The sequence below is a fragment of the Pseudoliparis swirei genome, chromosome 12, assembly GCF_029220125.1.
Source record: "Pseudoliparis swirei isolate HS2019 ecotype Mariana Trench chromosome 12, NWPU_hadal_v1, whole genome shotgun sequence".
In the NCBI taxonomy this organism is placed as follows: Eukaryota; Metazoa; Chordata; class Actinopteri; order Perciformes; family Liparidae; genus Pseudoliparis; species Pseudoliparis swirei.
In genome coordinates, this window is record NC_079399.1 from 12,698,602 (window position 1) to 12,721,331 (window position 22,730).

Consider the following 22,730-nt stretch of genomic DNA (forward strand, 5'->3'; position numbering starts at 1 on the left):
ATTTCTTTCTTTCTTTTTTTTACCTGATAGATTTTACAGTGTGCCCCTTAACCTTTGGGGTGCATTCCAAGATAAACATAAATCATCATATTTCCTCTTCGACTGACAAAGAACCAGGGGAGCTGCTTGGTGGCCAGTAACACCAGTGGATGTACTCAGCAGCTTGTAAATGTGTAACACTCCCTCCACCTCCCATTATTCTCCCAGACCGGTAAAGTGAAAACAAATGTGTTCAAGTGAACAGGATGAAGAAAGGTTACAGCAATAATAAATGGAATGAAACTCTGGGATTTGTCAGGTGCAAAAATGTTAGAATTAAAAACACATTTAGTTTTTTCCAACGAACAAAATTCTAAATATATTTTCCAGAATATTTTGTTTTACATTGATATATCGGAATTTAACCATAACATATAAAGTGATTACGGTTTGTATTCATATGCGGGCCTCCGCCACCTCAGTGTCTTGACCAAGTACACATGGACACTGCAGACTTGTTAGCAGCCAGGTCACCGTGCCCCAGACTCCTGCTGCCGCCCCGAGATGGGACAATAAGCTGATGGCTGCATAGGGAACCCTCTTGTTGCCTGTGACTCTGTGGGATCCCTAATTGGGTGATTACATCTACCTCTGAGGTCAGAATATTCTCCAATTCCCAGAGAATTTAAAACCTAAACAAACAGAGTACTTCTTGACATATTTTGAGAAAAAAAAGCTGAGAAGAATAATTCCCACCTAATACCTTGAGTGATGGAAGAGGTGAGATGGTGAGGCAAACTACAATAAATAGCCAAAGAGGGACGGACTGCTTTGAGGGACCTTTGAATGGTTGGGACCTCAATAGGACCCAAAACAGGAGAGTCTTCACTTTGAACCACAGGGCAAAGAAACGATTGCTTCAATCCCACGGCGCCCTTGAGGAAGACACCAAACCCCCAATAGAGCCGCTCCACAACAAAGAACAGGGGGAAGCGACTGCCTCAACAGTGAGCATCTGTGTTGGTGATTAAAAAATGAAAAGTTCCAGAAAATTAATGCTGTAAAAAGGTCATAACAAGGACATAATCCAACAAACCAGCTCCTAACCCCATCCTCCTCTCTGCTCTGAGTTTCGAATTTTCAAACGACATGTGTTATGTATTCCCAGATCCCTTCTGCAGCTGCTCCTGTGGTTGGGCAAGTGCTTTGGTTTATGTAATGACTGCCACACACACACACACACACACACACACACACACACACACACACACACACACACACACACACACACACACACACACACACACACACAATTGTGGCAAGCCAAAACAGAATCATTACACACTTTCACTTATTAAATTGGGCTGCTGCTGGATGCAATTCTTTATTTCTGAGATGCAAAATATTCAAGCCTCTTTGTGAAAATCAATATTGGCAGTGCTGCATCTACTGTGTGTCAAATACAACCACCTGTCTGTCCCACTCTAACGTATATGGACATTATGCTGCTGAAAGCTCTGTGTTGATTCTTCTGGCCGGCCATAGACTTGACAAAGAGAATATCCCTCGGAGTGTGTTGAGACCTATAGCCCCTCCAAACAGTGGTTAAAGGTCAGCTGAGGTCAGAATGAGGCTCTGCTTACATTACATTTTTACAGAAAGCACCATCAAACCAACATGAACACTGACATTCAGAGCCACACTGCCAACATCAAGTGGTCATACCCTTCAGATGCAAAAGAAATACTGAACAAGAGCTCCACATAGTGGACAATGTATCCTGTGCCTTGATAATGAAGAAGAAAAAAACCTCAAGGCACCATTAACTAACATAATGGAACAAGGTAAATCGTATGGAAGTTCATTTGGTATCATGTGTATGTCAGTGAAGCTAAATAATATTTTATTACTTAAATGAGATATTTCCAGGATAAACAATATATTTCCAGGAAAAACAAAGGTCTTTGCCTTCGCTGGGTGTTTCTGTTGTTTCTCCATTCCAAGAGCATCTCAGCTCCGATCTTGGTTGAGGATTAAAGACGGATGTTGATTTCCTCTTTGAGTTCTTCTCTCACCTTCCCTCTACACTGGTTACCGGCCAGGCTGTGTATTTGAGCGTTAGGTCTGTAAGAAGTAAGACATTGATACATTAACAAATAATTCAACTGTTTTCAGACTAGTTAAGAGGACGTAGGCTGCTATTGGCACTGTTATCTATCAAACTAACTCATTAACAAATCAATATTTTAACAAACCACAGCATTATAGTTTTCTATTTTGGAGAAACTCATTAAAAAACAACTTCTTCTTCTGAGAAAATGTTGGCATATCAAATTGTTCATGGTAGAAGTGAACCAATCTGCCTGTTTCAGTCGTGATACTGGGCTGTGGGTGTTGGTCGATACTGAAAAGTGATCCAATACCAGCGTTGAATCCACACAGTGAAGATGTATGTCTCTCTGTGTGAAAGTGACTGGCAAACGTGGGAGGCAACATAAACTGTTATGGTGGATTTGCCAAAGTCGCACAATAACTCAAATTCTCCTTCTTTTAGTTGGGCCTTTCTTGTAAGTGGGCTTTGTCGCTGCCCTCATCCACAGCAGTACATCGCTTTGTATCGCCTTGCTGCCAACCTTATTATGTATTTCAGAGGTACCATACAACTCTACTTCTACTAAAAAATCTTAACTATCCCTTTAAACTATGAAATCTCTAAATACAGGTCTGAGTTCCCTGCGAGAAGCTAGGGCAGAAAGATAATTAATTTGTAATGTTTATTTAGCATTTCTAGGCAAATGTGTCTGAAATTCTCAGATAGCAATTACAGTAAACAATACTTTCAGAAGTGATAACCCTAACCCTTTTGCATCACACACAACTTCTTACCCGGGCAAAGGACTTTTGTCAGGGATGCCTTCACTCCCATGAGCTCGGGGTTCTCCTCGGAGTCTTTGCTGGCGTGGAACCTCGTGAAGTGCAGCGCCGGCCACCAGTCTTTTCTTGCGGCCATTTTTTCAGCAACACGGTCCCTCCAGTCTTCTCTGTTGAGATACACAAGTATACAGTACAACTGGGATCAGCAACAATAAGTGAATTATTATAAACTACAGTCAATTAAAATTAGAGCTTCTAATTGTCCAAATTTGTAAACGTAACTGTAACTGTAGTTTTTGAATAATAGCCTTTAAAAGCTTCCACACATCCAGGTTGCTCCTCCAGCAGGCGAAGTCCAGCAAGTCCAGAACGACTCCTAAAGCTTTCTGGATGTTTGTGTTTTTCTCTGAAAAACAAAACACATCAATAATGGATATTATGGAACAAAGCAAAATATATAAGACGAGACTATGACATAAGAGGACATATCTTTAATAATAATAAAAAATATTCTCATATCAGAACAGTACGCCGTTCTTGATGTTTACAGTTAGACATCACTTTGACTTTGCATTTAAGTGATTCATTTTAATTGTGTGTATAATGAATTATCTGGTCAGACTTTTACTTTAATTTAAGAACAAATCTGTTTTTACCTGACTGAAGCAGCATAGCGCTGTACTCGGGCATCAACTCATGGCTTGGGACTATTAAATGGAGATTCTACAGCAGCAGAAAGTCAAGTTAGAAACAGTGACATTAGACACAGAGTATTAATGTGAGCTAAACTGTACATCTTATAACTAAGGCACAACTTCTCATTTTAACAACATTTTAATTGTAAGTTCAATGCAGTTTCATAGGAATCATATCTCTCTTTATAATACGAGTATATCAGTATAAATGCAATGCTTTTGTCCACTGTTATACTTAATAACTAAGGATGGGTTAAATGCAGAGAACTAATTTCCCCTTGGGGATTAATAAAAGTGTATATTCTTATTCTTATACCTTCAATACTTTCATCAGTTTTCTTCCTGAAGCACTTCGCCGCTTTAAGTATTGGTACAAATAGACTTGCGCGTTGGGATTGGGTGGGAAGCCTTCATCATTTGCGTAATCAGTCAAGACTTTTAAAGCCTCCTCATGATTCTCATAGAACTCCAGCATCTGCCAAATATAAACAACCACATTACAACAATTGGGGACATTTAGCAAACCTGACAGGAACATTTGAAAACATGAAAGACAAGTACCGGTAGTTTTGTTCTAAAAATCAAGTACATGGAAAAGACTGATGACATTAAAGTGCATGGTAGGTCTTGTCTCGGGAAGTGAATTTCTTTAAATCTTTGCTGAAAAATTACCAAAATATTTCTTGATATAGAAATTGTTCAATTTATTCCATTTAATGTTAATATATTAAGCATATATATTTCTTTGATTAAATCATGCAGTTGGGAATGAGTTATTACCTCAACGTAACTCAGTATGAAGGGATCCCAGACGCCAGGTATTTTTAAAATCTCCTTTAGATTCAGAGAGGCCTGTCTGAAGTAGTTTAGCATGTCTTGGTTGTCAACACTGTCTGGATTCTCTGAAACTGTAGGATCACATAACACACACAATCAAGAGATTTTTCAAACATTGAACTACACCAGAGAGAATTTAGTGTCTAGATACCACACTCAAGTGGGTTCACCTCTTTACCAGAGGAAAGACCTGTAGGTGGCAGTGTGACATCACACAAGAGCTTGCATGTGCCTGCGAAACTGACACAAATAAATAATAGATGCTTTCTGGTGAAGCTGGGTATCACTTTACCAGTTTTGTTGGAGTAGGTATACTTCTTGTCACACCAAATCAGATAATCCAGTAAACTCCTGTAGGCGTGGATCAGTTTAGTCCTCTGATACTGAGCTGCTGACTCCTTCCCGTACCTCCAACTTTCAGCGACAGACAGCTGATGCTTTGCATCCTCAATGTGACCATGATGCAGCAGGTGGAATGAATGTTCCAGAGAGATCTGGAGACGCAAAGGAAAAGGTCTCAGATGTCTTTCACTAATGTAGACTAAAAAGTGTGTGCAGTCAGGTCTACTCGCCAACATACCATCAGGAAATGTTTAACTCCTGAATGTTTCATCCGTTCATAGATGTTGTTGTAGTCCTCCATCTTTGACTTGGGGTGATGGTGAAGGATCTCAGCGCTGAATCTCCAAATGAGCTAGTGTTGAAATTTCAAAAAGAAACCAAACATCACAGACGTGGAAACCTGCATAGTGTTTTATCAAATTGTTTACATAACTAATTATATAACTTATTCATGAATATACTGTTGAAATATTTGTAATCTTTGCTAATTTCTTTTTTTCTCTACAACTGTGAAAGAGAATTAAGTTGCATTTTTAGAAGCAGGGTTTTTGTGGAAACTTGTGAAAAGAGTCAAAGTACTGTCTGTTCAAAAAGCAAACATACCTCCTTATACTGCTGAAATTTGCCATTTGTTGGGTCCTCTAACAGTTGTGGATAACATGCCATATATTCTGCTGCCTCTTGCCATCTATGATGCAGCAGGGCTTCCCTGATCATCTCCAGACAGGCTCTGGTACTCTGGTGAAACCCAGTTTCCCTCGGTGTCTCTTCAGGTGAAATAAAAGAATTATTTCATGATGAATGCATTTGTCCTAAAAATTAATAACTATTATATGTTCTATAGCTCAACTGATAATGGATTTTTTAATGGCTGATTCCAATATTGATATTCAAGAGTGTAAAAAGCTGAAAAATAAACATCTCAGTGTGCGACATTGTTTCTGAATTACTTCTAACATATCTTTCGAATAGATCTTTTGTTATTAATCAGCCAACATATTCACTGATGACAATATGTCTGCAATTGGCCGATTAGCTCTATTCGATTCTATATTGTAAACAGAGCAACTCACCTGCACACATGGGATAAACCACAGGGAGATTTGATTTTGATTTTTTCCTCTTTGAAGAGTCGTCGTCTGAGGAATCGTTGTCGTCCTCTAAGTCTTCAAGGGCCCCGAGCTCTCTTTGCAAGTCGTCCATGATGATCACAGCACTCAGACGTGAGACAGCGGCCCTTTATTCCTCGCTCTGATGTTCAGCGTGTGACGTCCACCTACAGGGAAAAAATAATAGTTGTGTTCAGCTACCAAACTTACATGAAGACTTGCCAATTGTCATAAGCCATGTCTTAAGAATTTGTTTAACTATTCATTAATCTTGTGATTAATTTCTTGATTACAAATCTAAATCCCAAATATTTACTTTAATGTTAAACAAATAAAAGCAGCAATATCTCAGATTTTCAAGGCAAGAACATGCATTAACAGTTTTGCTTGATGTCTTACAAAACAAACAATGATATGATTATAAATTGTCAATCAACTAATCGTTTCAACTTTGTAACCAACTGTTTTTGTAATTAAGGTGTAATGTTTAGACAGATATACAGATAGATTACAGATGGACGCACGCAACTGCTAGTATTGTTTTGTGATCTTTTCTAGAGTTGCATGAAATGTGTTACTGTAGAAGAGAATAATAATACTACTGTAATGTGAGGCTAACTAACTAGCTGGTTGAATTAGCCTTCTCACAACCGTTTTCAATAAACGTCACTACCGATAGTTCTAAAAAAAAATACTGTGTAATGACTTTATCCATACGACACTTCTTAAGTGACAAACGGAACTCCTGTTCCCTTGTAAAACATAGTTGGATGAGTTCCTACCTGCCGAGCAGTGATGCTAACGTTACTCTGGTGTTTCTGAAGGAAGACAACGTGCCGATGCTAACTCCAGAGCTAATACATTCAGCTAAGCTAACATCTAAATATAACTAGTCAAATCTATCGTTCAGCATTTAGACTTTGAATCTCTGCTGTTGTTGAAAACAAATCTATATTATGCAGTGTCTTCTATTTTCGATCACAACGTGTGACTCCTACACGTTGTTAACTATTCGCCTCTGTGCTCTTAGTGCTGTAGTTAAGGAAGTAGACAAAAGAAGCTAGACGCTGATTGGCTGGCAGGACCGGAAAAGGCGGGGCACAGAGCTTATTTTTGTTTTTTTATTCTGCCAACCTGAGGTTAAGTAATGTGACAGAACCGATTCGTGTTTCACAAACTTGGCTTCTGTAGGCTTAAAGTTATGTTCCACCTTGCTATTTATAATGGCATGTTTTTCCAATGATATTTATTTTGTATCTCTCTGAGTGTCGTGCGTTTTGTTTTGTGATTTGTGTGTGTAAATTCCCATTGGCATTAAAGTATGGTGTGAGCAAACATTACATAGATCTTTATGTTGAATGGATCAAAGGTTTTTGTCAATGGTGGTTGTTAATGACATGACCATCTATCTTTTATTGTTATTTTCAAAACTCAAAATTTGCAAATACGATCTATTATTTTGAAACAGACAGGTGGGCAATATGTATTCTCCAAGTTTTGGATTGGCATCACATATTGATTTTCCTTTAATATTTGGTTACAGTTTTGTCATGATTTGTATCTGTTGCCAACAAACCAATTGACCCCCCTCAACAAACTACCTCTTCCCCTCTGTTATCTCAATTAAATGTATTTACAAAGGGCACTGTGGAGATTTAATGACATTACAGTGCACCTTTAATCCTCTGAGTAAATATTCCTGGGTTTCAGTCTCTTAAACCTGTTGTTGCATGTTGCAGATGTATCGGATGACTCCAGAAGAAACTGCACCCTGAATGGTGGGGCTGATTCCTTGTGCAGTTTCTCGTTTCTGCCAGTCACATGGAGCAGCCACATCCGGACCTTATATCCTGTGTAAACCTATCCGAGCCTCCACCCAGCCTGCTGACGTGTCGGCTCCTTCAGCTCATGCTCATGCTCCAGCGGCAGAGGCGAGCCAGTCAACACAACTGCCAGCATGGCAGCAAAACACTTCTACCGACAGGGCTTTTTATTACTTTTATTTAATTTGATCTCCACTGCAGCCTTGGAAAAAAGGTTCTCCGACTTTAAACGATGCGCCGATAAGGAGTGCAGCAGTAAGTCCGCTGTCTTGTTGTAGCTACTATAATCTCATCGAGGGATGAAGTCTTCCCACATCAGATGCCACAGCTAGCCATAAACTGCGCCTTATCTCCGGACCTGTTGCCATCGATATGTGCGACCTGGATAACCTGCTGGCGGCTGCGTGGCCGCGTGGTGCTCCTTGAAATCAGGGCACGATAAATTATTAGCTTTTTGGGGAGGGTGGGTGTCATCGGTTCAGTCGTTGGCCGGTTGCCTGGTAGCTCCGGCCTCCCTGCCCCGGCCCGGGTACAGGGGGCTAATGCTAGCAGCTATCGGGCCACGGGCTTCTGAAAAAGACTCCCGCTCACGTTGGAAACGTTGCTAACGTTGGACACACGACAGTAAACATGAGCCAACACGAGCTGATAAAAGGGCCGCCGGCGTCCCTTTTTGTATTGCTGAGACGCTCTGGTTGTTGCTTCTCCCTTAGAAGCTAATGCTACTCATCTCGGACTAACGTCACTCTTTACCCGGTTAATTGAAACGAAGGTTACTGGTGGTATCGGAGGGGCTTGATGCCCCGGGGACGTGTGTCCAGAGGCCGCGGTTACAGCTGCTGTTGTTGTCATGGCTCATCTGGAGGAAGCAAGTCACATAATTGTAGATCGCAACTATTTGATAAATAGTGGTTGTATTGAAGACTTATCATGTGGGGAAGATTGTTTGGAGTCATATTAAACACAAAGAGAGCATCAAGGAGATCAATTAAGTGTTGTAAATCAAAAAGACTTAAGACGACTGAAAGTCATCATATATTTTGGTGTGAATATTACACTGCATTGTCACGAACACTATGCAGATAATGCTTCACTCTTTGCCATCTAATCTTTTAGTCGTTTTGTTTTTAAATGGAAATATTGTCGAGCTGACATTAGCGGATAGACAACACAACCTGGCAATCATTTTGAAAATGTCAATCAGTAAAGTAAACATCGGTTGGTTCCAGGTTTTCAAATGTGAATATGTATTGATTTTGTTGATCTATAATCGCATAAAAGCATATTTCTTTGGATGTTGTACTGTTGTACATTTTAATGTCTATACTTGGACTTTGAAATATGCATTTTAATTGCAGTCCTAAGGAGAGTTGTAAACATTAAAGAGTAAATGTATTTGTTATATTGAGTATTCTTTCAGGGAGGGGGTACAGCTGTAATCTATGAAAATAGTCTGCCAGCATTTAGAAGTTTAGAATGAGCACTATGTGAATAATAACATATTGGTGGAGCTTATCTTCTTGAAATGATTCTAATTCTTCCTCTTTTTTTTTCACAGTGCTTCTGTGTCGGGGAAAAGCTATCGCAGATTTTTCGGGACCAGACTGTCGGTTCCTGAAGGTCAAAACATCAGAAACTATCTATGTATACTACAAACTGTCAGGCAGAAGGGCCGACATATGGGCCGGAAGTGTACGTATATTCTGGTTAATATATTGAGTCAGAGATTAATAACATCTTGTTAATGCAAAATTGTTATAATCCTCAACATGTTCTCTTCTTTATTCTTTCTTTTATTTTTAATAGGTTGGAAGTAACTTTGGCTATTTTCCAAACCACCTTCTTGCAGTTAACCACCGTTATACTGACAAAGAAATTGAAGTTCCAGCAGAGGTATGAAAATAAGTTGCTCACTAAGTGAATAAATCAGACATGAACAAATGGTGCAACGGTTTTAAAATGTTAACATTTTTTTAAAACTTCTTTTCAGGAAACAGATTTTGTCTGTTTTGAGACTGGATTTGATAAGTTTGATAACTACGACATAGATTTACTGCTCGGCTCTTCACTGGAGGAGAATGATGAAAATAATGTAACAACTGACCACATTCTAGTGGCACAGGATGAGCAGAAAGAAACACAGCCATCAACAGAAGAGGCGACTGAGCAGCATGAGAACTCTGAGCAGCATGAGAACTCTGAGCAGCATGAGAACTCTGAGTACCATGAGAACTCTGAGCAGCATGAGAACTCTGAGTACCATGAGAACTCTGAATACCTTGATCACGTCCCAGATGATTTAAGCGCCTCTTTACCTGAACTGGACGTGGCAGCTGAATCACCTTCTCCCGAGGCAGAACCGTCTGAGACAGCAGCTACACCTGGTGCTCCTGAAAGAGCTGCAGAACACACACAAGTTGAGAAGAACACAGTCGTGCCCAATATTGAAAGTGCACCCGAAAAAAGTGAGACGGAAGAAACAATCACAAACTCTCACGTAGAATCTTTGCCCAAAGAAGATTTTGCTTCGGAAAACGAACCAGTCACGATTTCTGAAGGAGTGAAAATCCCAGAGTTAAAAACAACATTTGGAACAACTTTTGACGCCGTCGTCACCGACGACGAAATCACCAAGAACGTTACCCCGTATGAAGAGGAAGGCGAAGATGTGGAAAATTATCCCGAAGATGACGTGGATGTTAAAGCAGAAACTCCATTGCTGTCTTTTTCCACAGAAACCATCAACACTCCGGCATCAGATTCCCTGAAAAAGCATGAAAGCCCTCCACATGATGATAAACCAGAGGCTGCGGAGGGGAAGAACGTGTGGACGTCATTTGGAGAAGCTGTTTTTTCAGTTGTCACTGGGGGAGAGCGGAGAGCACAAGATTTGAGTTCAGAGGAGGAAGACGATGATGAGGACGAAGAGGCTGCTTCCACAACATATAAGAGTTTTAAGGAAGAAAAGACGGCTGGAGAAAGAAAACTAATAGTGGTGAAATCTGAAGAGCCTGAGAACAGGGAACAACAAACAACAGCCGTGTTTGATGGTGACGACGATGAGAGTGATGCAGAAGTGATCGGCCCCGCGGACGCTTTGGAGGAACCAACCGGTGTGCCGATACACCATCAAACAGAAGCATCTAGAATATCAGTGGATCCAGTATCGCATGTTGATACTTCTGCCATTCATGAGGCTCAAAACTCTTTTAAAACAACAGATAAAACCATTGAGCATGAAGAAGAGGAGGAGGAGGAGGATGGTGAGGAGGAGGTGGAAGAAGAAGAAATGTCCAAAGATACAGAGGTTCATGATGATGATGACGACAGTAGCGTTGTAATGGAGCATAGTGAGGATTTGGATGCTGAATTTAATGAAAACAAAGTGGTGACAAATCTAGAAGTAGCTGAATCTGAAATACGGCAAGACCCGATGACTGAGGAGACGGAATCCGATGTGAAAGATGATGAACAGACAGTCGATGAAAGCCTACCTCATCACATACATGACCACTTGATGAACGATTTAGAGAGTCAACCAGAATTATCTGTGGAGGGACCAGAGATTCACGAGGAAAATCTTTCAGATGAAGAGAAGGAGATGCAGGAAAAGAAAGAAGAATTACTTGATGATGAAAATGCACTTTCTTTCTCACAATCCGACAACAAAGACCCTGAATCCTCCTCTGAAGTGGCTCCGCCCACTGTGCCGACTCAGGAGCAAGAATACAGCGACAGCGTGATGAGACTGACTCTGCTTCGAGACCACTTCACAAAGGAGAACATGGAGCAGCTCCAAAAGCTGCTGGGTCTCAGTAATCTATTCAAAGTGGAGGCCATGTTCTCTGACCTGGACATTGAGTTGCAGGCTACCTCTCACACAGGCTCGACAGAAGACATTGAAAATGCACTCGAGCGCATCCTGGAGACGTCTGAAAATGCAATCCTGGACGAGATCGAGAAGATGCTGGATAGCCGGAGCCCAAAACGCAGTTATGACCAACATGCAGACACAAGCATTTTGGACAAGGAGACGGAAATACTGGATGACTTGCAGGAGCTCGCATTCAGCCTCCGACAGAAGTATTCTACAGCCAATGACAGCACGCCTCTGTCCACAGAAAAAGCATCAGGTATCATTCAAGGTAGGTTTTCTTTTATTTATTTTTCAGAGTTTAGATAAAGGTTTTAGGTCTGGGATTGTACCATTGCATGGTCCGTTTTAACTTTTGATTTGGGCCTTTCACACACAAGTAAAAAAGTTAAAATAATGATTATGGATTATTTGTCCACCATGTTGTAGAAGTGGACTCTCTATTCGCTATTTGGATCTGAGACAACTTTTGTCCTTCGTCTGTAATTCTGAAGATTTCAAAATGTTATTTTATTTAGTTTGACAGATGTGATATTGCCTCGATCCCAAATACAGATTTTAAATAGTTTCACTCCAGTTGATTGTACCAGCTGTAGCTCTGCTCACCTTTCATTGAAATGTTTTCTCTTCAATTAAAGAGTCACACTCTCCTCCTACTGAATAAACACCTTGTTCTTGACAGCCATAGGCCACACCTGCTGTCCTTATCTCAAATATGTTTGCTGTAAAACAGAATTCCACCTCCCAGAAAATAAATAACATCTCCTACATGGATGACCATCCAGAAATCTTTAAGACAGACCGAGAAAATGACTAATCCCTCATTGCCCATGTGTTTTTGCTGTAGATGAACTCAAGTTACAAGTAAAAGAAGACATGCCCCACATTGTTGACGAAGAAAAGGTTGACGGTTTCCCTGAAGCTGAGAGCAATGACAACCTCACAGTTACGCAACATGAGGAGAAGCCAGCAGAGACTAATGAAGACCAGATGGTTTTGGACGAGGCGGCCAGTAGGCCGGATGTCAGTGTGGAGGAGGATGGCGGACACTTTAATAATAACAAAGACAATCAGCCTATCTTTAGTGCAACAGATGAGATGCAAGAGGTCCCTCAAGCCACCCTGGAAAATCCCTTAGACACGGGCCTTGATGTCGAGGTCGAGCCCTCGCCTTCAGGTTGGTATTTCATGTCTATGCATTTTTATTTATTTAGGATTCTTAAACCTACAACAAATAGTTGCTCACTTGACTTCAAAATGAAGGTGTTTCCTTCTTTTTGCCAAGCCCCTTACCTTACATTTATATATATTTAAAATCCTCACTGTTTGGGGCATAATGAAACACAGATTTTAGCACTTGAGACAATAGTAGAATTTAGCACAATTTTAATTATTGGGCTCAGCAAATCAGTCCAAGTCATAGTAAGTCTGGTTTGGTTCTTTCCTTGACTCACCTGGTTTTGGATGAATTATTTCATCATCACGTGATATTTTGACTATTTTTAAATGCAATGAAATGACTAACTGTAATGGAAGGTTTTGGGGTTTTTCTTTGTTCATAACACACATAACCTGACTAACAGGCAAGTTTTGTTCCACCAGGTTCTTTGGACTCCACGGGACCAGTGTCTGAAATTACCGAAGAAGAAATTGGATTATTTTCAACTGGGATGGTTTATATGGGCTGCATCCTTTTGATGATCAAGAGAAAAATTGTGGAGTGGACTATTGAGGCAAGTATAAGAATTGTAGATATAGCATTCACTAGTTCAGCACTTATCTTTTTAACATCAGCCCTCTCTTTACTCTGTGACTTCAACCATCCCCTAAACCAGTGGTTCCCAACCAACAGGCTGTGGATTAGTACAGGGAATAAGGGAATACACAGGGAATAGAAAAATATAATTTGATTTAAAAAAAGGTATTTCTGCAAAGTTACTAATGATCTTAGCAGAGCCCGTCTGTTCCGCGTTTCTCCTTGGTGCTCCGTGTCAGGTCCAGTCGGTAGGTCTGCAAGGATATTGCAGATTGGAAAATGGACCCCATTCATAAAGAGAAAAGTTGTTGGGCCCGAAACTAATTGGCCACAAATCTGGTCACAATCAGTATGTCTTAACACACATGTAAAGGTATAAGGACAAATTTAGATTTTTTTTCTAATTTGGTCTAATGATCCTGATTTTTTTAATATTATTTTTCATACAGGTAAACATTTAGAAAACAAATGATAAAATACGGGTCACATTTAATTGGCCCACACTATGTCTATTGACGTTCAAGCGTTCTTCCTTGCAGCCTCCTGCATTCACACATTTAGACAGCACACCGATCGATTTAAGCACGAGTTGTCGGCGATTATCGGGTTAATGTTGGCAGTCAAATGTCCGATTGTGCGTGAACGTCCCACGGGCCTCCCCCTGTCATGTCGCGGTGGATGCTGAAGTTCAATACAGCCGGAGCTTAGCGTCCAACTAGCACAACCTCCGGGCCTTGATTGGGCAAACATTCATCATAAAAGGCAGCGATACAATGTTCTACGGGCTGTCAAATTAATTCAGGTTCTTAATTGCGTTGTGTGCTTTAAATTTTAACCCATATGTTAACCTCCAACTCAGCCAGCGTTTGCAGTCTGACGGTTGCTTTGTGACAGTGAATGCGACAAGACGACTCCTCTGTTATTGCCAAGTCCTTCCTCTCGCCCGTCTCAACCCGCTGACGTTGTCACTTTTTGTAACTACGTGCTGTCATTTTTCACACCCCGAGGGCTTCAACAGCCGACTTTGTTACCGTGGACCTAACTGTCCGGTTTGCGTCGAGGACAGCCGACACCGACGTGCTAGCGAGCGAATACCTGTCAAACTAGCTTAGCGTTGCTCGTGCTAGTTCCGTTTGGGTTTCAAAGACGAGCATGGCGAGTGATACTTCACCCAGACCTGTAATGGAGCCGGGCCATGTCTACCTGTTTGTTCTAAAGGAGCTGCACCATGTAAGTGGACATTTGAGTGCAGCCATGTGTGAAGAGTAGCCATGACGCTCTCCTGGACTGCTGACGTGTTGATGAGCTTTTGGCTGATGCAAATTGACTTGAACGTTAACTAAAGTGTCTAATGGATGTACTCACCAAACCTAACGCATGCCAGAATATCTTCAATGTCCACCTGGGTCGTCTTGTATCTTTGTTGTCTGTGCGGTTCAGCGTTTGAGTGAAACGTAGTGTGGGGTTACAGTCCTGCTTTTGTGCATTGCTCTACTGAAACGGTGTAATTGTAAGTGAGTGAAGGGAAGTAAGTTGAAGAGAAAATCTAAATCATGTCAGGCAATGTGGTGTGTAAATGGATCTGTAATCCCTCTGTTTCATGGAGAGTGTGTTTGTTCCTGTCTGAATTGCCACATGCTGGGTTCAAAGGTTCCTCTGTTTGGAGCAATAGGCAGAGTTCTTCTTAGTCTGACTCAACCTTAATGAAATAGGACAATTATTGTCTGTTTTGACTACTGATACAATACATAAATACGTCAGCCAAACAAACACTGCATGATAATTGATTTGACTGAAGATTAAAGCCCAACTGGCTCGTAATTGTAACATTCCTAGTGATTTTGGAAGGAGCAGTTGAAAGAAGCACTGTAACGGCAACCCTTTGTAAAACACAAAATGTTACACAATGTAATACTTCCTTGTTATTCCAACCATGGTTGTGGAATTGGGACAGTGCTTGTTTTTTTTATTGTGTTTTTCCGCTGTTAACATCTTGACAAGCTTTCCTCTAAGTGGTGTGAATAGAGTATCGGATCACACATTTATTGTGTTCATTCTATTTTGGGTAATGAAAACACAGTATCTCAGTCTCGGGGTACATGTACATAGGGCTAGTTGCTTTGAGTCTTAAGCTACTGTCGGCCTGCTGCAGTGTCTCGCTGTGCTTTGGCCAATATTGACTTGCCCTCAGTCTCTATTTTTAGTCTCATCGTGATATTATTCACATAGTAAGAAGAGTAACACCGGTATCTCCCCCGTCAGTTATTATGCCTTGAGACATTGACCTCCTACCTTCAAAGGTTATCATACACCAGCTTTATTTTATCATTCCTCATTGGCTCTCTGGTCATTCCTTACCAATGTAGTTGTGTTTGTGTGCCATCAGGTGATTTCATTGCTGCCAGAAGAGTGGAAGCCAGGGGAAACGTTGTTTGGTTGTCCTTGGGAAGCTGTGGTCATCACTGCTTTGATCGGAGTAGTGACCTTCACCCTCTTTCTCTGGAGGACCGTGTTGTCAGTAAGTGTTGTAACGTTGCTGCTCTCACCTCTGCTCAATGTACATGATGATCATTCTGTGACAGTTATCCCAAACTGATGATTAGACGTCAAACTGATTTTACCTATTGCCTTTTTCTATATTTTAAGGTAAAGAAGAGAGAATACCTTGGTATGTTTTTACTCCTTTTAAATAACAAAAATACTGTATTACATTACAATGTGTAAAATGAATGTAACTGATTGTGTACTTTCTTTTAAATTTGTGTGGACTCAGTTGATGAAAAAAGGCTGGGAGAGCAAATTCTGGCACTAAAAAAAGAGAAGAATGACTCTCTCGCCAGAATGTCTGAACTCCAAAAACAGGTGAGCTGCAAGTAATGAGATCGAATATTTCTGAACCACTTTGGACAAAATATATGTTTTTGTTTCTAACTCTCAATTGTGTTTTTATTTTTCATTTTTGAAGACCGAACAACTGAAAGAAAATCAAAAACAGTCGAAGACAACCATTAGTTGTACAATTAAAAGGATGCAAGACCTGGAGGTAAGCACTTGGGATACTTTTTGTCTTTGTGTATTAACTCTTACTTCATTGAGTGTTGGGAGGCTAAGTGTATGTTCAGTTTGTCATTGCAATGTTTTTTCTCATTACTTATTTGCAGTGTAAAGTTTTGGAGGCAGAAACAAGAAATGAACAAATAGCTGAGGAAAAAAACAAATATGCTAAGCTACTCGAAGGCGAGAGGGCAAGCTCTCTGCAAAATGGCACCAGGGTAATTTAATATTTTTTCTTTCTTGCCATGTCTTTAGCTGTCGTCTCAGATTCATGATGCTTAGCGGTTTCTTTAACAGATTGAGAAGTTGGAGAAGTCAAACGAGAAGCTACAGCTCAGCAGGAAAAAGACTCAGGAAACTCTCTCTAAGGTACGAGTCCTTGTGTAATCCTTTGCACAATGCGAGATTAAACTAAGCTCGTGGTTTCAGCTTCTCTTTTCAACTGCTGGCATTTGTTACAGAGTGCTATTCTCCTGGACGAGGCCAAGATTCGCGAAGATGCCCGAAAAGTTCAGCACAAATGTCTTGAGAGGGACTATTCAGTACTAAAAGAAGAAAATAAAACGGTAAGAAAATATGTTGCTTTGATTTTTATAATCAATGAGGCGTTAAAGGGCAGGAAGTAGAAAAGTATAAACAGTTTAAAAAATCGTAGAAAGTGGGAGATAAAAATGAATGTGACATGTTCGTTAATAATGCTGGTCCCTGTGAATGCCATATATTAAAACAGCGACAGGTGGACTCCAATGTGAACTCCACATCCTCCTCTTAAAGGATTCTGTTCAGACCTCTGACCCATGGCTCATGTCACCTCAGTCTTGGAAAGGGAGAAGTGATCAGAGGATTATCAGTTTGCTTCAATATAGAACCAGCTGTCTCATTAATAGTCTCAGTTGATGGGTATTTGAATCAGATTTTGTATCCGTTAGTTAAAACCGGAACATTTTAGATGCATACTTCCTGAGGCACTTTCCTGACATGCCAATTCTTACAGTTTAAGACGAGCATTAAGAACTGGGAGGACAAACACATGGAGCTGAACCAGCAGATTAAAGTCTATCAGAAGTCCCAGAAAGAGCTGGAGGACTCGGTGGTGCTCAAGGATCACAATGTGGAGGTCAGGATCTTCTTTCCCTCTTTTAAACTGCTGTTACAATTCATACTTCTAAGTCCTTAACTTGTATACAATGATTAACTTACCCCAAACCAACGTGTCTCCTCACAGGTGCTGTCTGAACTTCTGGCAGACCTAGATGCTTGTGATTTGCAGAAAAGTGACACCAAAGTTTTAGCCAATGGTGAAGTCGCTCCTGGTTAGTCCCACTCTGTTACGGGTTTAATGAAAGCAGTTGTACACTTGCAAAAGTATCCAGTAGATGTTCAGATGTTATGTTCAGCTCCATACTAAGTGTTTAATGGTCTTTCAGTGTCTTTTTCAGACAAGAAGACTGCCATAAAGAGCAGGATCAAACAGATGATGGATGTTTCTCGGGTAAGATGACGAAATAACTTTCTATTCAATTCTGATGACGCAAAGTGTGAACCTGCTTTAAAATGTTGTAATCCACATTGTTGGTGTCCAGGTCCAGACCACGCTCACTGTGGTCGAGGAAGAGCGCGATCGCTTCATGACCAAACTGCTCAAGGAAGAGAAGAAGAGAAAGTCACTGGAAGGTACGTTGCTCATGTTTCTTTTGATGAAAGTGTTATCTGGCAAGATTGCATGAACTTTGTATCTGACTTTCTTCCTGCCGCTCTCTCAACGCACCGTTGTATTTGGCAACAGAGCAACACCAGGAGCTGGAGCATGCGATTGCAACCATAAAAAGGGAGAAGGGCCATGTTGAAAACCAGCTCAAGGTCCTCCAGCAGAAAAACGAAATTATGGTGGAGATGTATCAGCAGAAGGAAAACGCTTTGCAACAGTAAGTGAAGCCGTAACACATTTATTTATTAGCTGCTGTTACACACTAGAAAATCTATTGCCATTGCACCATGACTATGAGTAAGCGTCGCTGTTTGAGCATAAACCAGTGAAACATCTCCATGAATAAAAACATATACATCTTTGAAATTGAGAGGTGTGGAGGAGCCCCGTGTTGCCGTTATTTGAGAGTTTCTGTGACTGCAGGAGATTAACGAAGGAAGAGCTGGAGCGGCGCAGCAAAGAGAGTCAGCTGTCCGACGTGGGAGGGAAAGCGGTGGAGGCCGAGGAGCAAGTTAAAGTCTTAAGGCAACGCATTAATGAAATGGAGGACCAGATGAAGAAGACGGAGGAGGTCTATAAAGAGCAGGTAGACACTCCTCTGTAAATGAGCAAGTACAGAGACCTCTCACTGAACCGTGACTGACTATCTTGTCCACTTTCTTTCTCTTTTAGATAAAAGAACAGGAAACCAAAACTCACTCAAACTGGGTATGCACAGTTTATTACAATTTGCCAACATGCTATAAATGGATATTTAAGATCGCTAAAGAGCTGAGTTGTGGGGATTCTAGTGCCACACTAATTCTCCATTACGTTTCCAGGTAAATGCTCGTAATGCAGAGCGGGCTCTGAATCAAGAGAAGCTTGAATCATCAAAGCTCCGTGAAAAGTAAGTTTGTCAGGATTAGTACAAATTGTTTAAATTATTAGATTTATCATCAGAAATTGACTTCATTGACTTATTCCAGCTCTTAAAAAATAAATATCGTTTGGTTTTGGACTGCAACTTAATGATGTGATCAAATGGGCTCTGGGAGTCTTTTCAGAATGTCACCAATCAATAAAGGAAGAACTAGTTTCCCTACCCCTGGAGTCTATTTGCATCTAACCCAAGTGTTTTGTTCTTTTCCCCAGACTGGCCGTCTTGATGTCGCAGCTCAATGAGCGCCGCGCTCCTCTCTTCAGACCCAACTCTGGACAACCTGCAGGCGCTCGCCAAGGTAAACACAAACCTATTGTTCTCTTCCCGTTGGGTCAGTTCTCATCCTCCACAGCACTCAGAAGAGGATGCTGTTTTCTAATAACATCCCGCATGTGAACGAGAAAGATCGATGCGGTCGTACATCTGTCATTTCAATGTGCTCGGCCGTGTCGGAGAGCCTGAAGTGAGGACTTCGTCTCTGCATATGTTGAAGTGTATCGTCACCAATGGATGGTTTGATCATAACAGGAGATTCATATGGGCCCTCTCCTGTGAGTGGGGGTGCACCATCCCCCCCGATAATGATCGAGGGTCCCAGGCGCCCTCCTTCTGCCCCAGTGGGGCGAAGAATTGACCCGTATGGTGAGTCCCAGTGGAGTACTTCACCTTCTTTCACCCTCGCCACCGTTGGACATCATCACTGCAACAGCCGTTTGCCTTTTTTTAATCTCTCTTCCGTTGCACACCTGACTCTCTTTTCTTTTCAGATCTTTCACTTTCTTGAGTTCTTCTTCTTCATTGTTCCTCGTGTCATCCTGGTTTCTCTGTTTTCAGCTCCCTTTTGACTGCTCTTGTTTTGTTTCTTTTAGTTGAATCATTTAGTTCAAACGTTTCCCTTTTTGGTATTTGTTTCCTCTTTATTGTCTTCTTCCAACTGTCTTCCCTGGAGGAGTGCTACAGTCCTGATGAATTACGGCTGTCAATTTATCTTGTGTTCTTCTCCCCTCAGGTCCACGACCTCCATCCGATCCACATGGTCGTTACCCTGAAGGCAAACACATCTCGGGGATGGGTATGCCCTCTGCCGTCTCTGTATTTTAAAGAGCTCACCTTTGTGTTCGCCGTGTCACAGTTCTGTGCTGTTTCTCCTCTCTCAGACATGATGGGCCCCCGAAGCTCGTCACCAGCCAACCTGGACGTTACTGTAAGTCTTTTTCTAAGCACATCATTGTTTACACGTTGCCTTCCCTCATTTCATCCGCAGGGCTAGAGCTCCTACCTACATGTCCGTTGTGTATGTCCTTGCTCTAAAACAGACACAGGAAGTAGATCCACAGATACAAGCAGAGACACAGGCTGAGGCCTCCACAGACAGTCCAGAGCCAGTGAGTACACAGACTGGCCAGTCCAAGTGTGAAGGCGTTTGCAAGCTCGCCACCTTCTTCCCTAAAGCTGGGAAGAGATTCAAGGCCTTTTGCTTCACTGTGGCCGACTTCACTTTTTGGGCTGAGTGTGTGTGGTTTCCCCTGTTCTCACAGCACTGAGAGAAGCAGGGGTTCTTTCCATCATGTCTAAACTTCAGATAAATTGTGTCTTGGAAAATATTTGGGTTCTTGAAAGTTGCAACTCTGTGTCAAGTGTTTGTGAAAGTGCTTTTGGTTCTTCACCTAAATAATCATGGTGTGAGGTCCATGTGATTTGAGCCTGGCTAAATGCACTTTTGGTGTGTGGATCTTTTCACTGCTTGAATGAAATGGTTATCCGCATCTACTCACACACAGGAACAATTCAAATTATCTAATTTCTCATTATGCTGTTTTTTTTTTTAAGGGACCTGGATCCTTCCTAGCGTCTCCGATCAGGGACTCACCCGGCCATATGGTCCAAGGACCTCCCCCTGGTCCCCATGACCAGCTTCTCCCTCTTGGACCCCACCCTGGCCGCCTGCCGCCGCCTGGAGCTTACAGACCTCCAAGACCTGGCCTCTACCACCTTCCACCAGGTCCTCATGGTCCTCTTCCTCCGAATGTACTTCCACATCATGGGCCTCCACTACCAGCCAATGGACATCCAGGTATGCCACTGCCTGGACCAATGGGAGGAGAGTTTGGACCTCGCCCTGCCAACGGACATTCATTCCACCCAAGGCCGGGCCCTGCACATGTCATTGATCCTCGGGGTCCACCACAGCCACACTTCCGTCCTCCTCCGCCTCATCACTTTGGGCCGATGTCTATGCCACATGGTACGTTCTGCCCTTTGTTATTATTTTTCATGTTTCATTATAAAAAAGTATTTGCGTGAAGAAGAAAAAAACCAGCACTATCGCAGATGACCTCACGTGCACTAACACGCTTGACATGGGTAACGCATCACTTTCATTAAATGAAAATGAAATGTACGATTGGGTCAAGCTGAACAAAAACTACCTTTCAGACAGAAGAAGTAACAACCTAAGAGATAGAGAAGTAGTTCTTGATATCTTAAGACATTTGTATTTTTTAGACCGTGATGGATCAGTAATAAATGCCTCGTCCTTCACAAATATGAAGTTGTATGCTACATTAAACATAGAACTCATGGCATGTCTTGATAGTTGATTGTACTTGTGTCCGGCTGTGGCTGCTCCCTGAAAGCTGTGCATACCGAAGCAGTACAGCTCGTCTCTCCTTGTGTCATCAGTCATATTTTCCTTTTTAAATTGTTCTGTTAAGGTGTTCGTGGACCGATGGGACCGATGGGACCACGTCCACCTGTCCCTCATGACATGCGCTACCCAGGACCACGAGACCACAACAGCCCACCAATGAACCTGCCTCCAGGCGTCCCCCTCCATCCCGCACATGGTGACGCACATGGTGACACATATGGTCACGCTCCACCCGATACCCTCCAGAACTCGCACACCGGCCCCAGACCGCAGGAGGCCCCTCAGGACTCGAGGCCAGCAATGGTCCAGCCTTAAAGATGCCACCAGCTGTGGCAGAGGACTTGCATTTACCCTGAACCCATCACATCAGCACCCCAGATCAAGTTTAAACAAAGGTCATGATTATTTTCATATTTAAGTTATAAAATAAGAAATTGCAAAGATGTTTATAACAAAAACAAAGAAGGTCCTTAAATTAAAGCATCTATAATTATGTGTCTGAAATCAATGCGTAAAGAGGGTTTCCACTTTTCTAAAAAGCTTATTGTGCAATAATTAATTATATGCCAGAGGATTTTTGTTGATCTTTTAAAAATTATATAGCAATGATTTTAATGGGGCAATTTTGTAACTGTCATTTCCTGTGGAAATTATTTTTAAAAAGGAGGGAGTTTAGCTTCTAGCATTTCAGGAATTCCATAATTTCCCAAAGCTATTGGTTTAGAGTAGACTTTAAAGCAAATGTGTAATTTGATGGCCAGATGTATAACTTATTTTACTATGTTGGTAGAACTTTTAATAATAAAGAATGTAAATGCTGTCGCTGTTATGTTACTAACTGGTCACAGTGAATGTATTTTACACTGGTCCCAAATACTTTTCAACATATCTTTATGGCATTTGCTTAATTTGGATAAAAATAAGGCTTGGCTGCCGGGACAGAAACATGAACCATATTTATCTACATTTAATGAATTATTCAAGATGTCTGTTCTGTCCATTTTTTTTCTTTGAAGAAGACGAGTTAATCTGACCCACATTTAATAGAGCAATAGAACATGTTTGTAACATTCAGGGACCTAATATTTGCATAAATTTCACATCCTA

At 41.4% G+C, this 22,730-nt stretch overlaps 2 protein-coding genes across 6 annotated transcripts; one reads left to right on the forward strand and one right to left on the reverse strand.

The window, feature by feature from the left end:
• Positions 1-1,349: 1,349 nt before the first annotated feature.
• On the reverse strand, positions 1,350-14,849 carry taf1a (TATA box binding protein (TBP)-associated factor, RNA polymerase I, A). Of its 3 annotated transcripts, XM_056427784.1 has the most exons (13): positions 10,303-10,382; positions 10,157-10,211; positions 9,975-10,058; positions 5,801-6,003; positions 5,331-5,494; positions 4,966-5,079; positions 4,678-4,879; positions 4,329-4,456; positions 3,865-4,023; positions 3,510-3,576; positions 3,136-3,259; positions 2,866-3,020; positions 1,350-2,103 (listed from the first exon to the last, which is right to left on the reverse strand). In XM_056427784.1, exons 4-13 carry the CDS (start codon positions 5,928-5,930, stop codon positions 2,051-2,053), a joined length of 1,296 nt encoding a protein of 431 aa, XP_056283759.1. In that variant the 5' UTR covers positions 5,931-6,003; positions 9,975-10,058; positions 10,157-10,211; positions 10,303-10,382; the 3' UTR covers positions 1,350-2,050. The 3 variants fall into 3 exon arrangements, with proteins under 3 accessions (XP_056283759.1, XP_056283760.1, XP_056283758.1); XM_056427785.1 differs by lacking the exons at positions 10,157-10,211; positions 10,303-10,382 and adding an exon at positions 14,655-14,849; XM_056427783.1 differs by lacking the exons at positions 9,975-10,058; positions 10,157-10,211; positions 10,303-10,382 and adding an exon at positions 6,619-6,840.
• mia3 (MIA SH3 domain ER export factor 3) lies at positions 7,742-22,442 on the forward strand. 3 transcript variants are annotated; one of them, XM_056427780.1, is made up of 28 exons: positions 7,743-7,914; positions 9,218-9,351; positions 9,466-9,552; positions 9,650-11,804; positions 12,381-12,710; positions 13,136-13,266; positions 15,676-15,807; positions 15,936-15,957; positions 16,063-16,151; positions 16,255-16,332; positions 16,451-16,561; positions 16,641-16,712; positions 16,805-16,909; positions 17,338-17,460; positions 17,569-17,656; positions 17,771-17,835; positions 17,927-18,017; positions 18,130-18,268; positions 18,475-18,637; positions 18,724-18,759; positions 18,873-18,940; positions 19,186-19,271; positions 19,502-19,615; positions 19,983-20,045; positions 20,131-20,177; positions 20,290-20,358; positions 20,804-21,218; positions 21,688-22,442. In XM_056427780.1, the coding sequence occupies exons 1-28, from the start codon at positions 7,794-7,796 to the stop codon at positions 21,936-21,938; spliced, it is 5,385 nt and encodes a 1,794-aa protein (XP_056283755.1). In that variant the 5' UTR covers positions 7,743-7,793; the 3' UTR covers positions 21,939-22,442. The 3 variants fall into 3 exon arrangements, with proteins under 3 accessions (XP_056283757.1, XP_056283755.1, XP_056283756.1); XM_056427782.1 differs by lacking the exon at positions 19,502-19,615 and having other exon boundaries at positions 7,742-7,914; XM_056427781.1 differs by lacking the exon at positions 20,290-20,358.
• Positions 22,443-22,730: the final 288 nt, after the last annotated feature.

What these genes read in the sequence shown, in the direction of transcription:
- taf1a (XM_056427785.1), bottom strand. Translation starts at nt 5,930, where the DNA reads ATGGACGACTTGCAAAGAGAGCTCGGGGCCCTTGAAGACTTAGAGGAC. An exon ending in TACCTACTCCAACAAAACTG is followed by an intron (nt 4,457 to 4,677) that starts GTAAAGTGATAC and finishes GTGATCCTACAG; the next exon opens with TTTCAGAGAATCCAGACAGT. An exon ending in GACAAAAGTCCTTTGCCCGG is followed by an intron (nt 2,104 to 2,865) that starts GTAAGAAGTTGT and finishes TACTTCTTACAG; the next exon opens with ACCTAACGCTCAAATACACA.
- mia3 (XM_056427780.1), top strand. Translation starts at nt 7,794, where the DNA reads ATGGCAGCAAAACACTTCTACCGACAGGGCTTTTTATTACTTTTATTT. An exon ending in AGCATCAGGTATCATTCAAG is followed by an intron (nt 11,805 to 12,380) that starts GTAGGTTTTCTT and finishes TTTTTGCTGTAG; the next exon opens with ATGAACTCAAGTTACAAGTA. An exon ending in ACCTGCAGGCGCTCGCCAAG is followed by an intron (nt 19,272 to 19,501) that starts GTAAACACAAAC and finishes TGATCATAACAG; the next exon opens with GAGATTCATATGGGCCCTCT.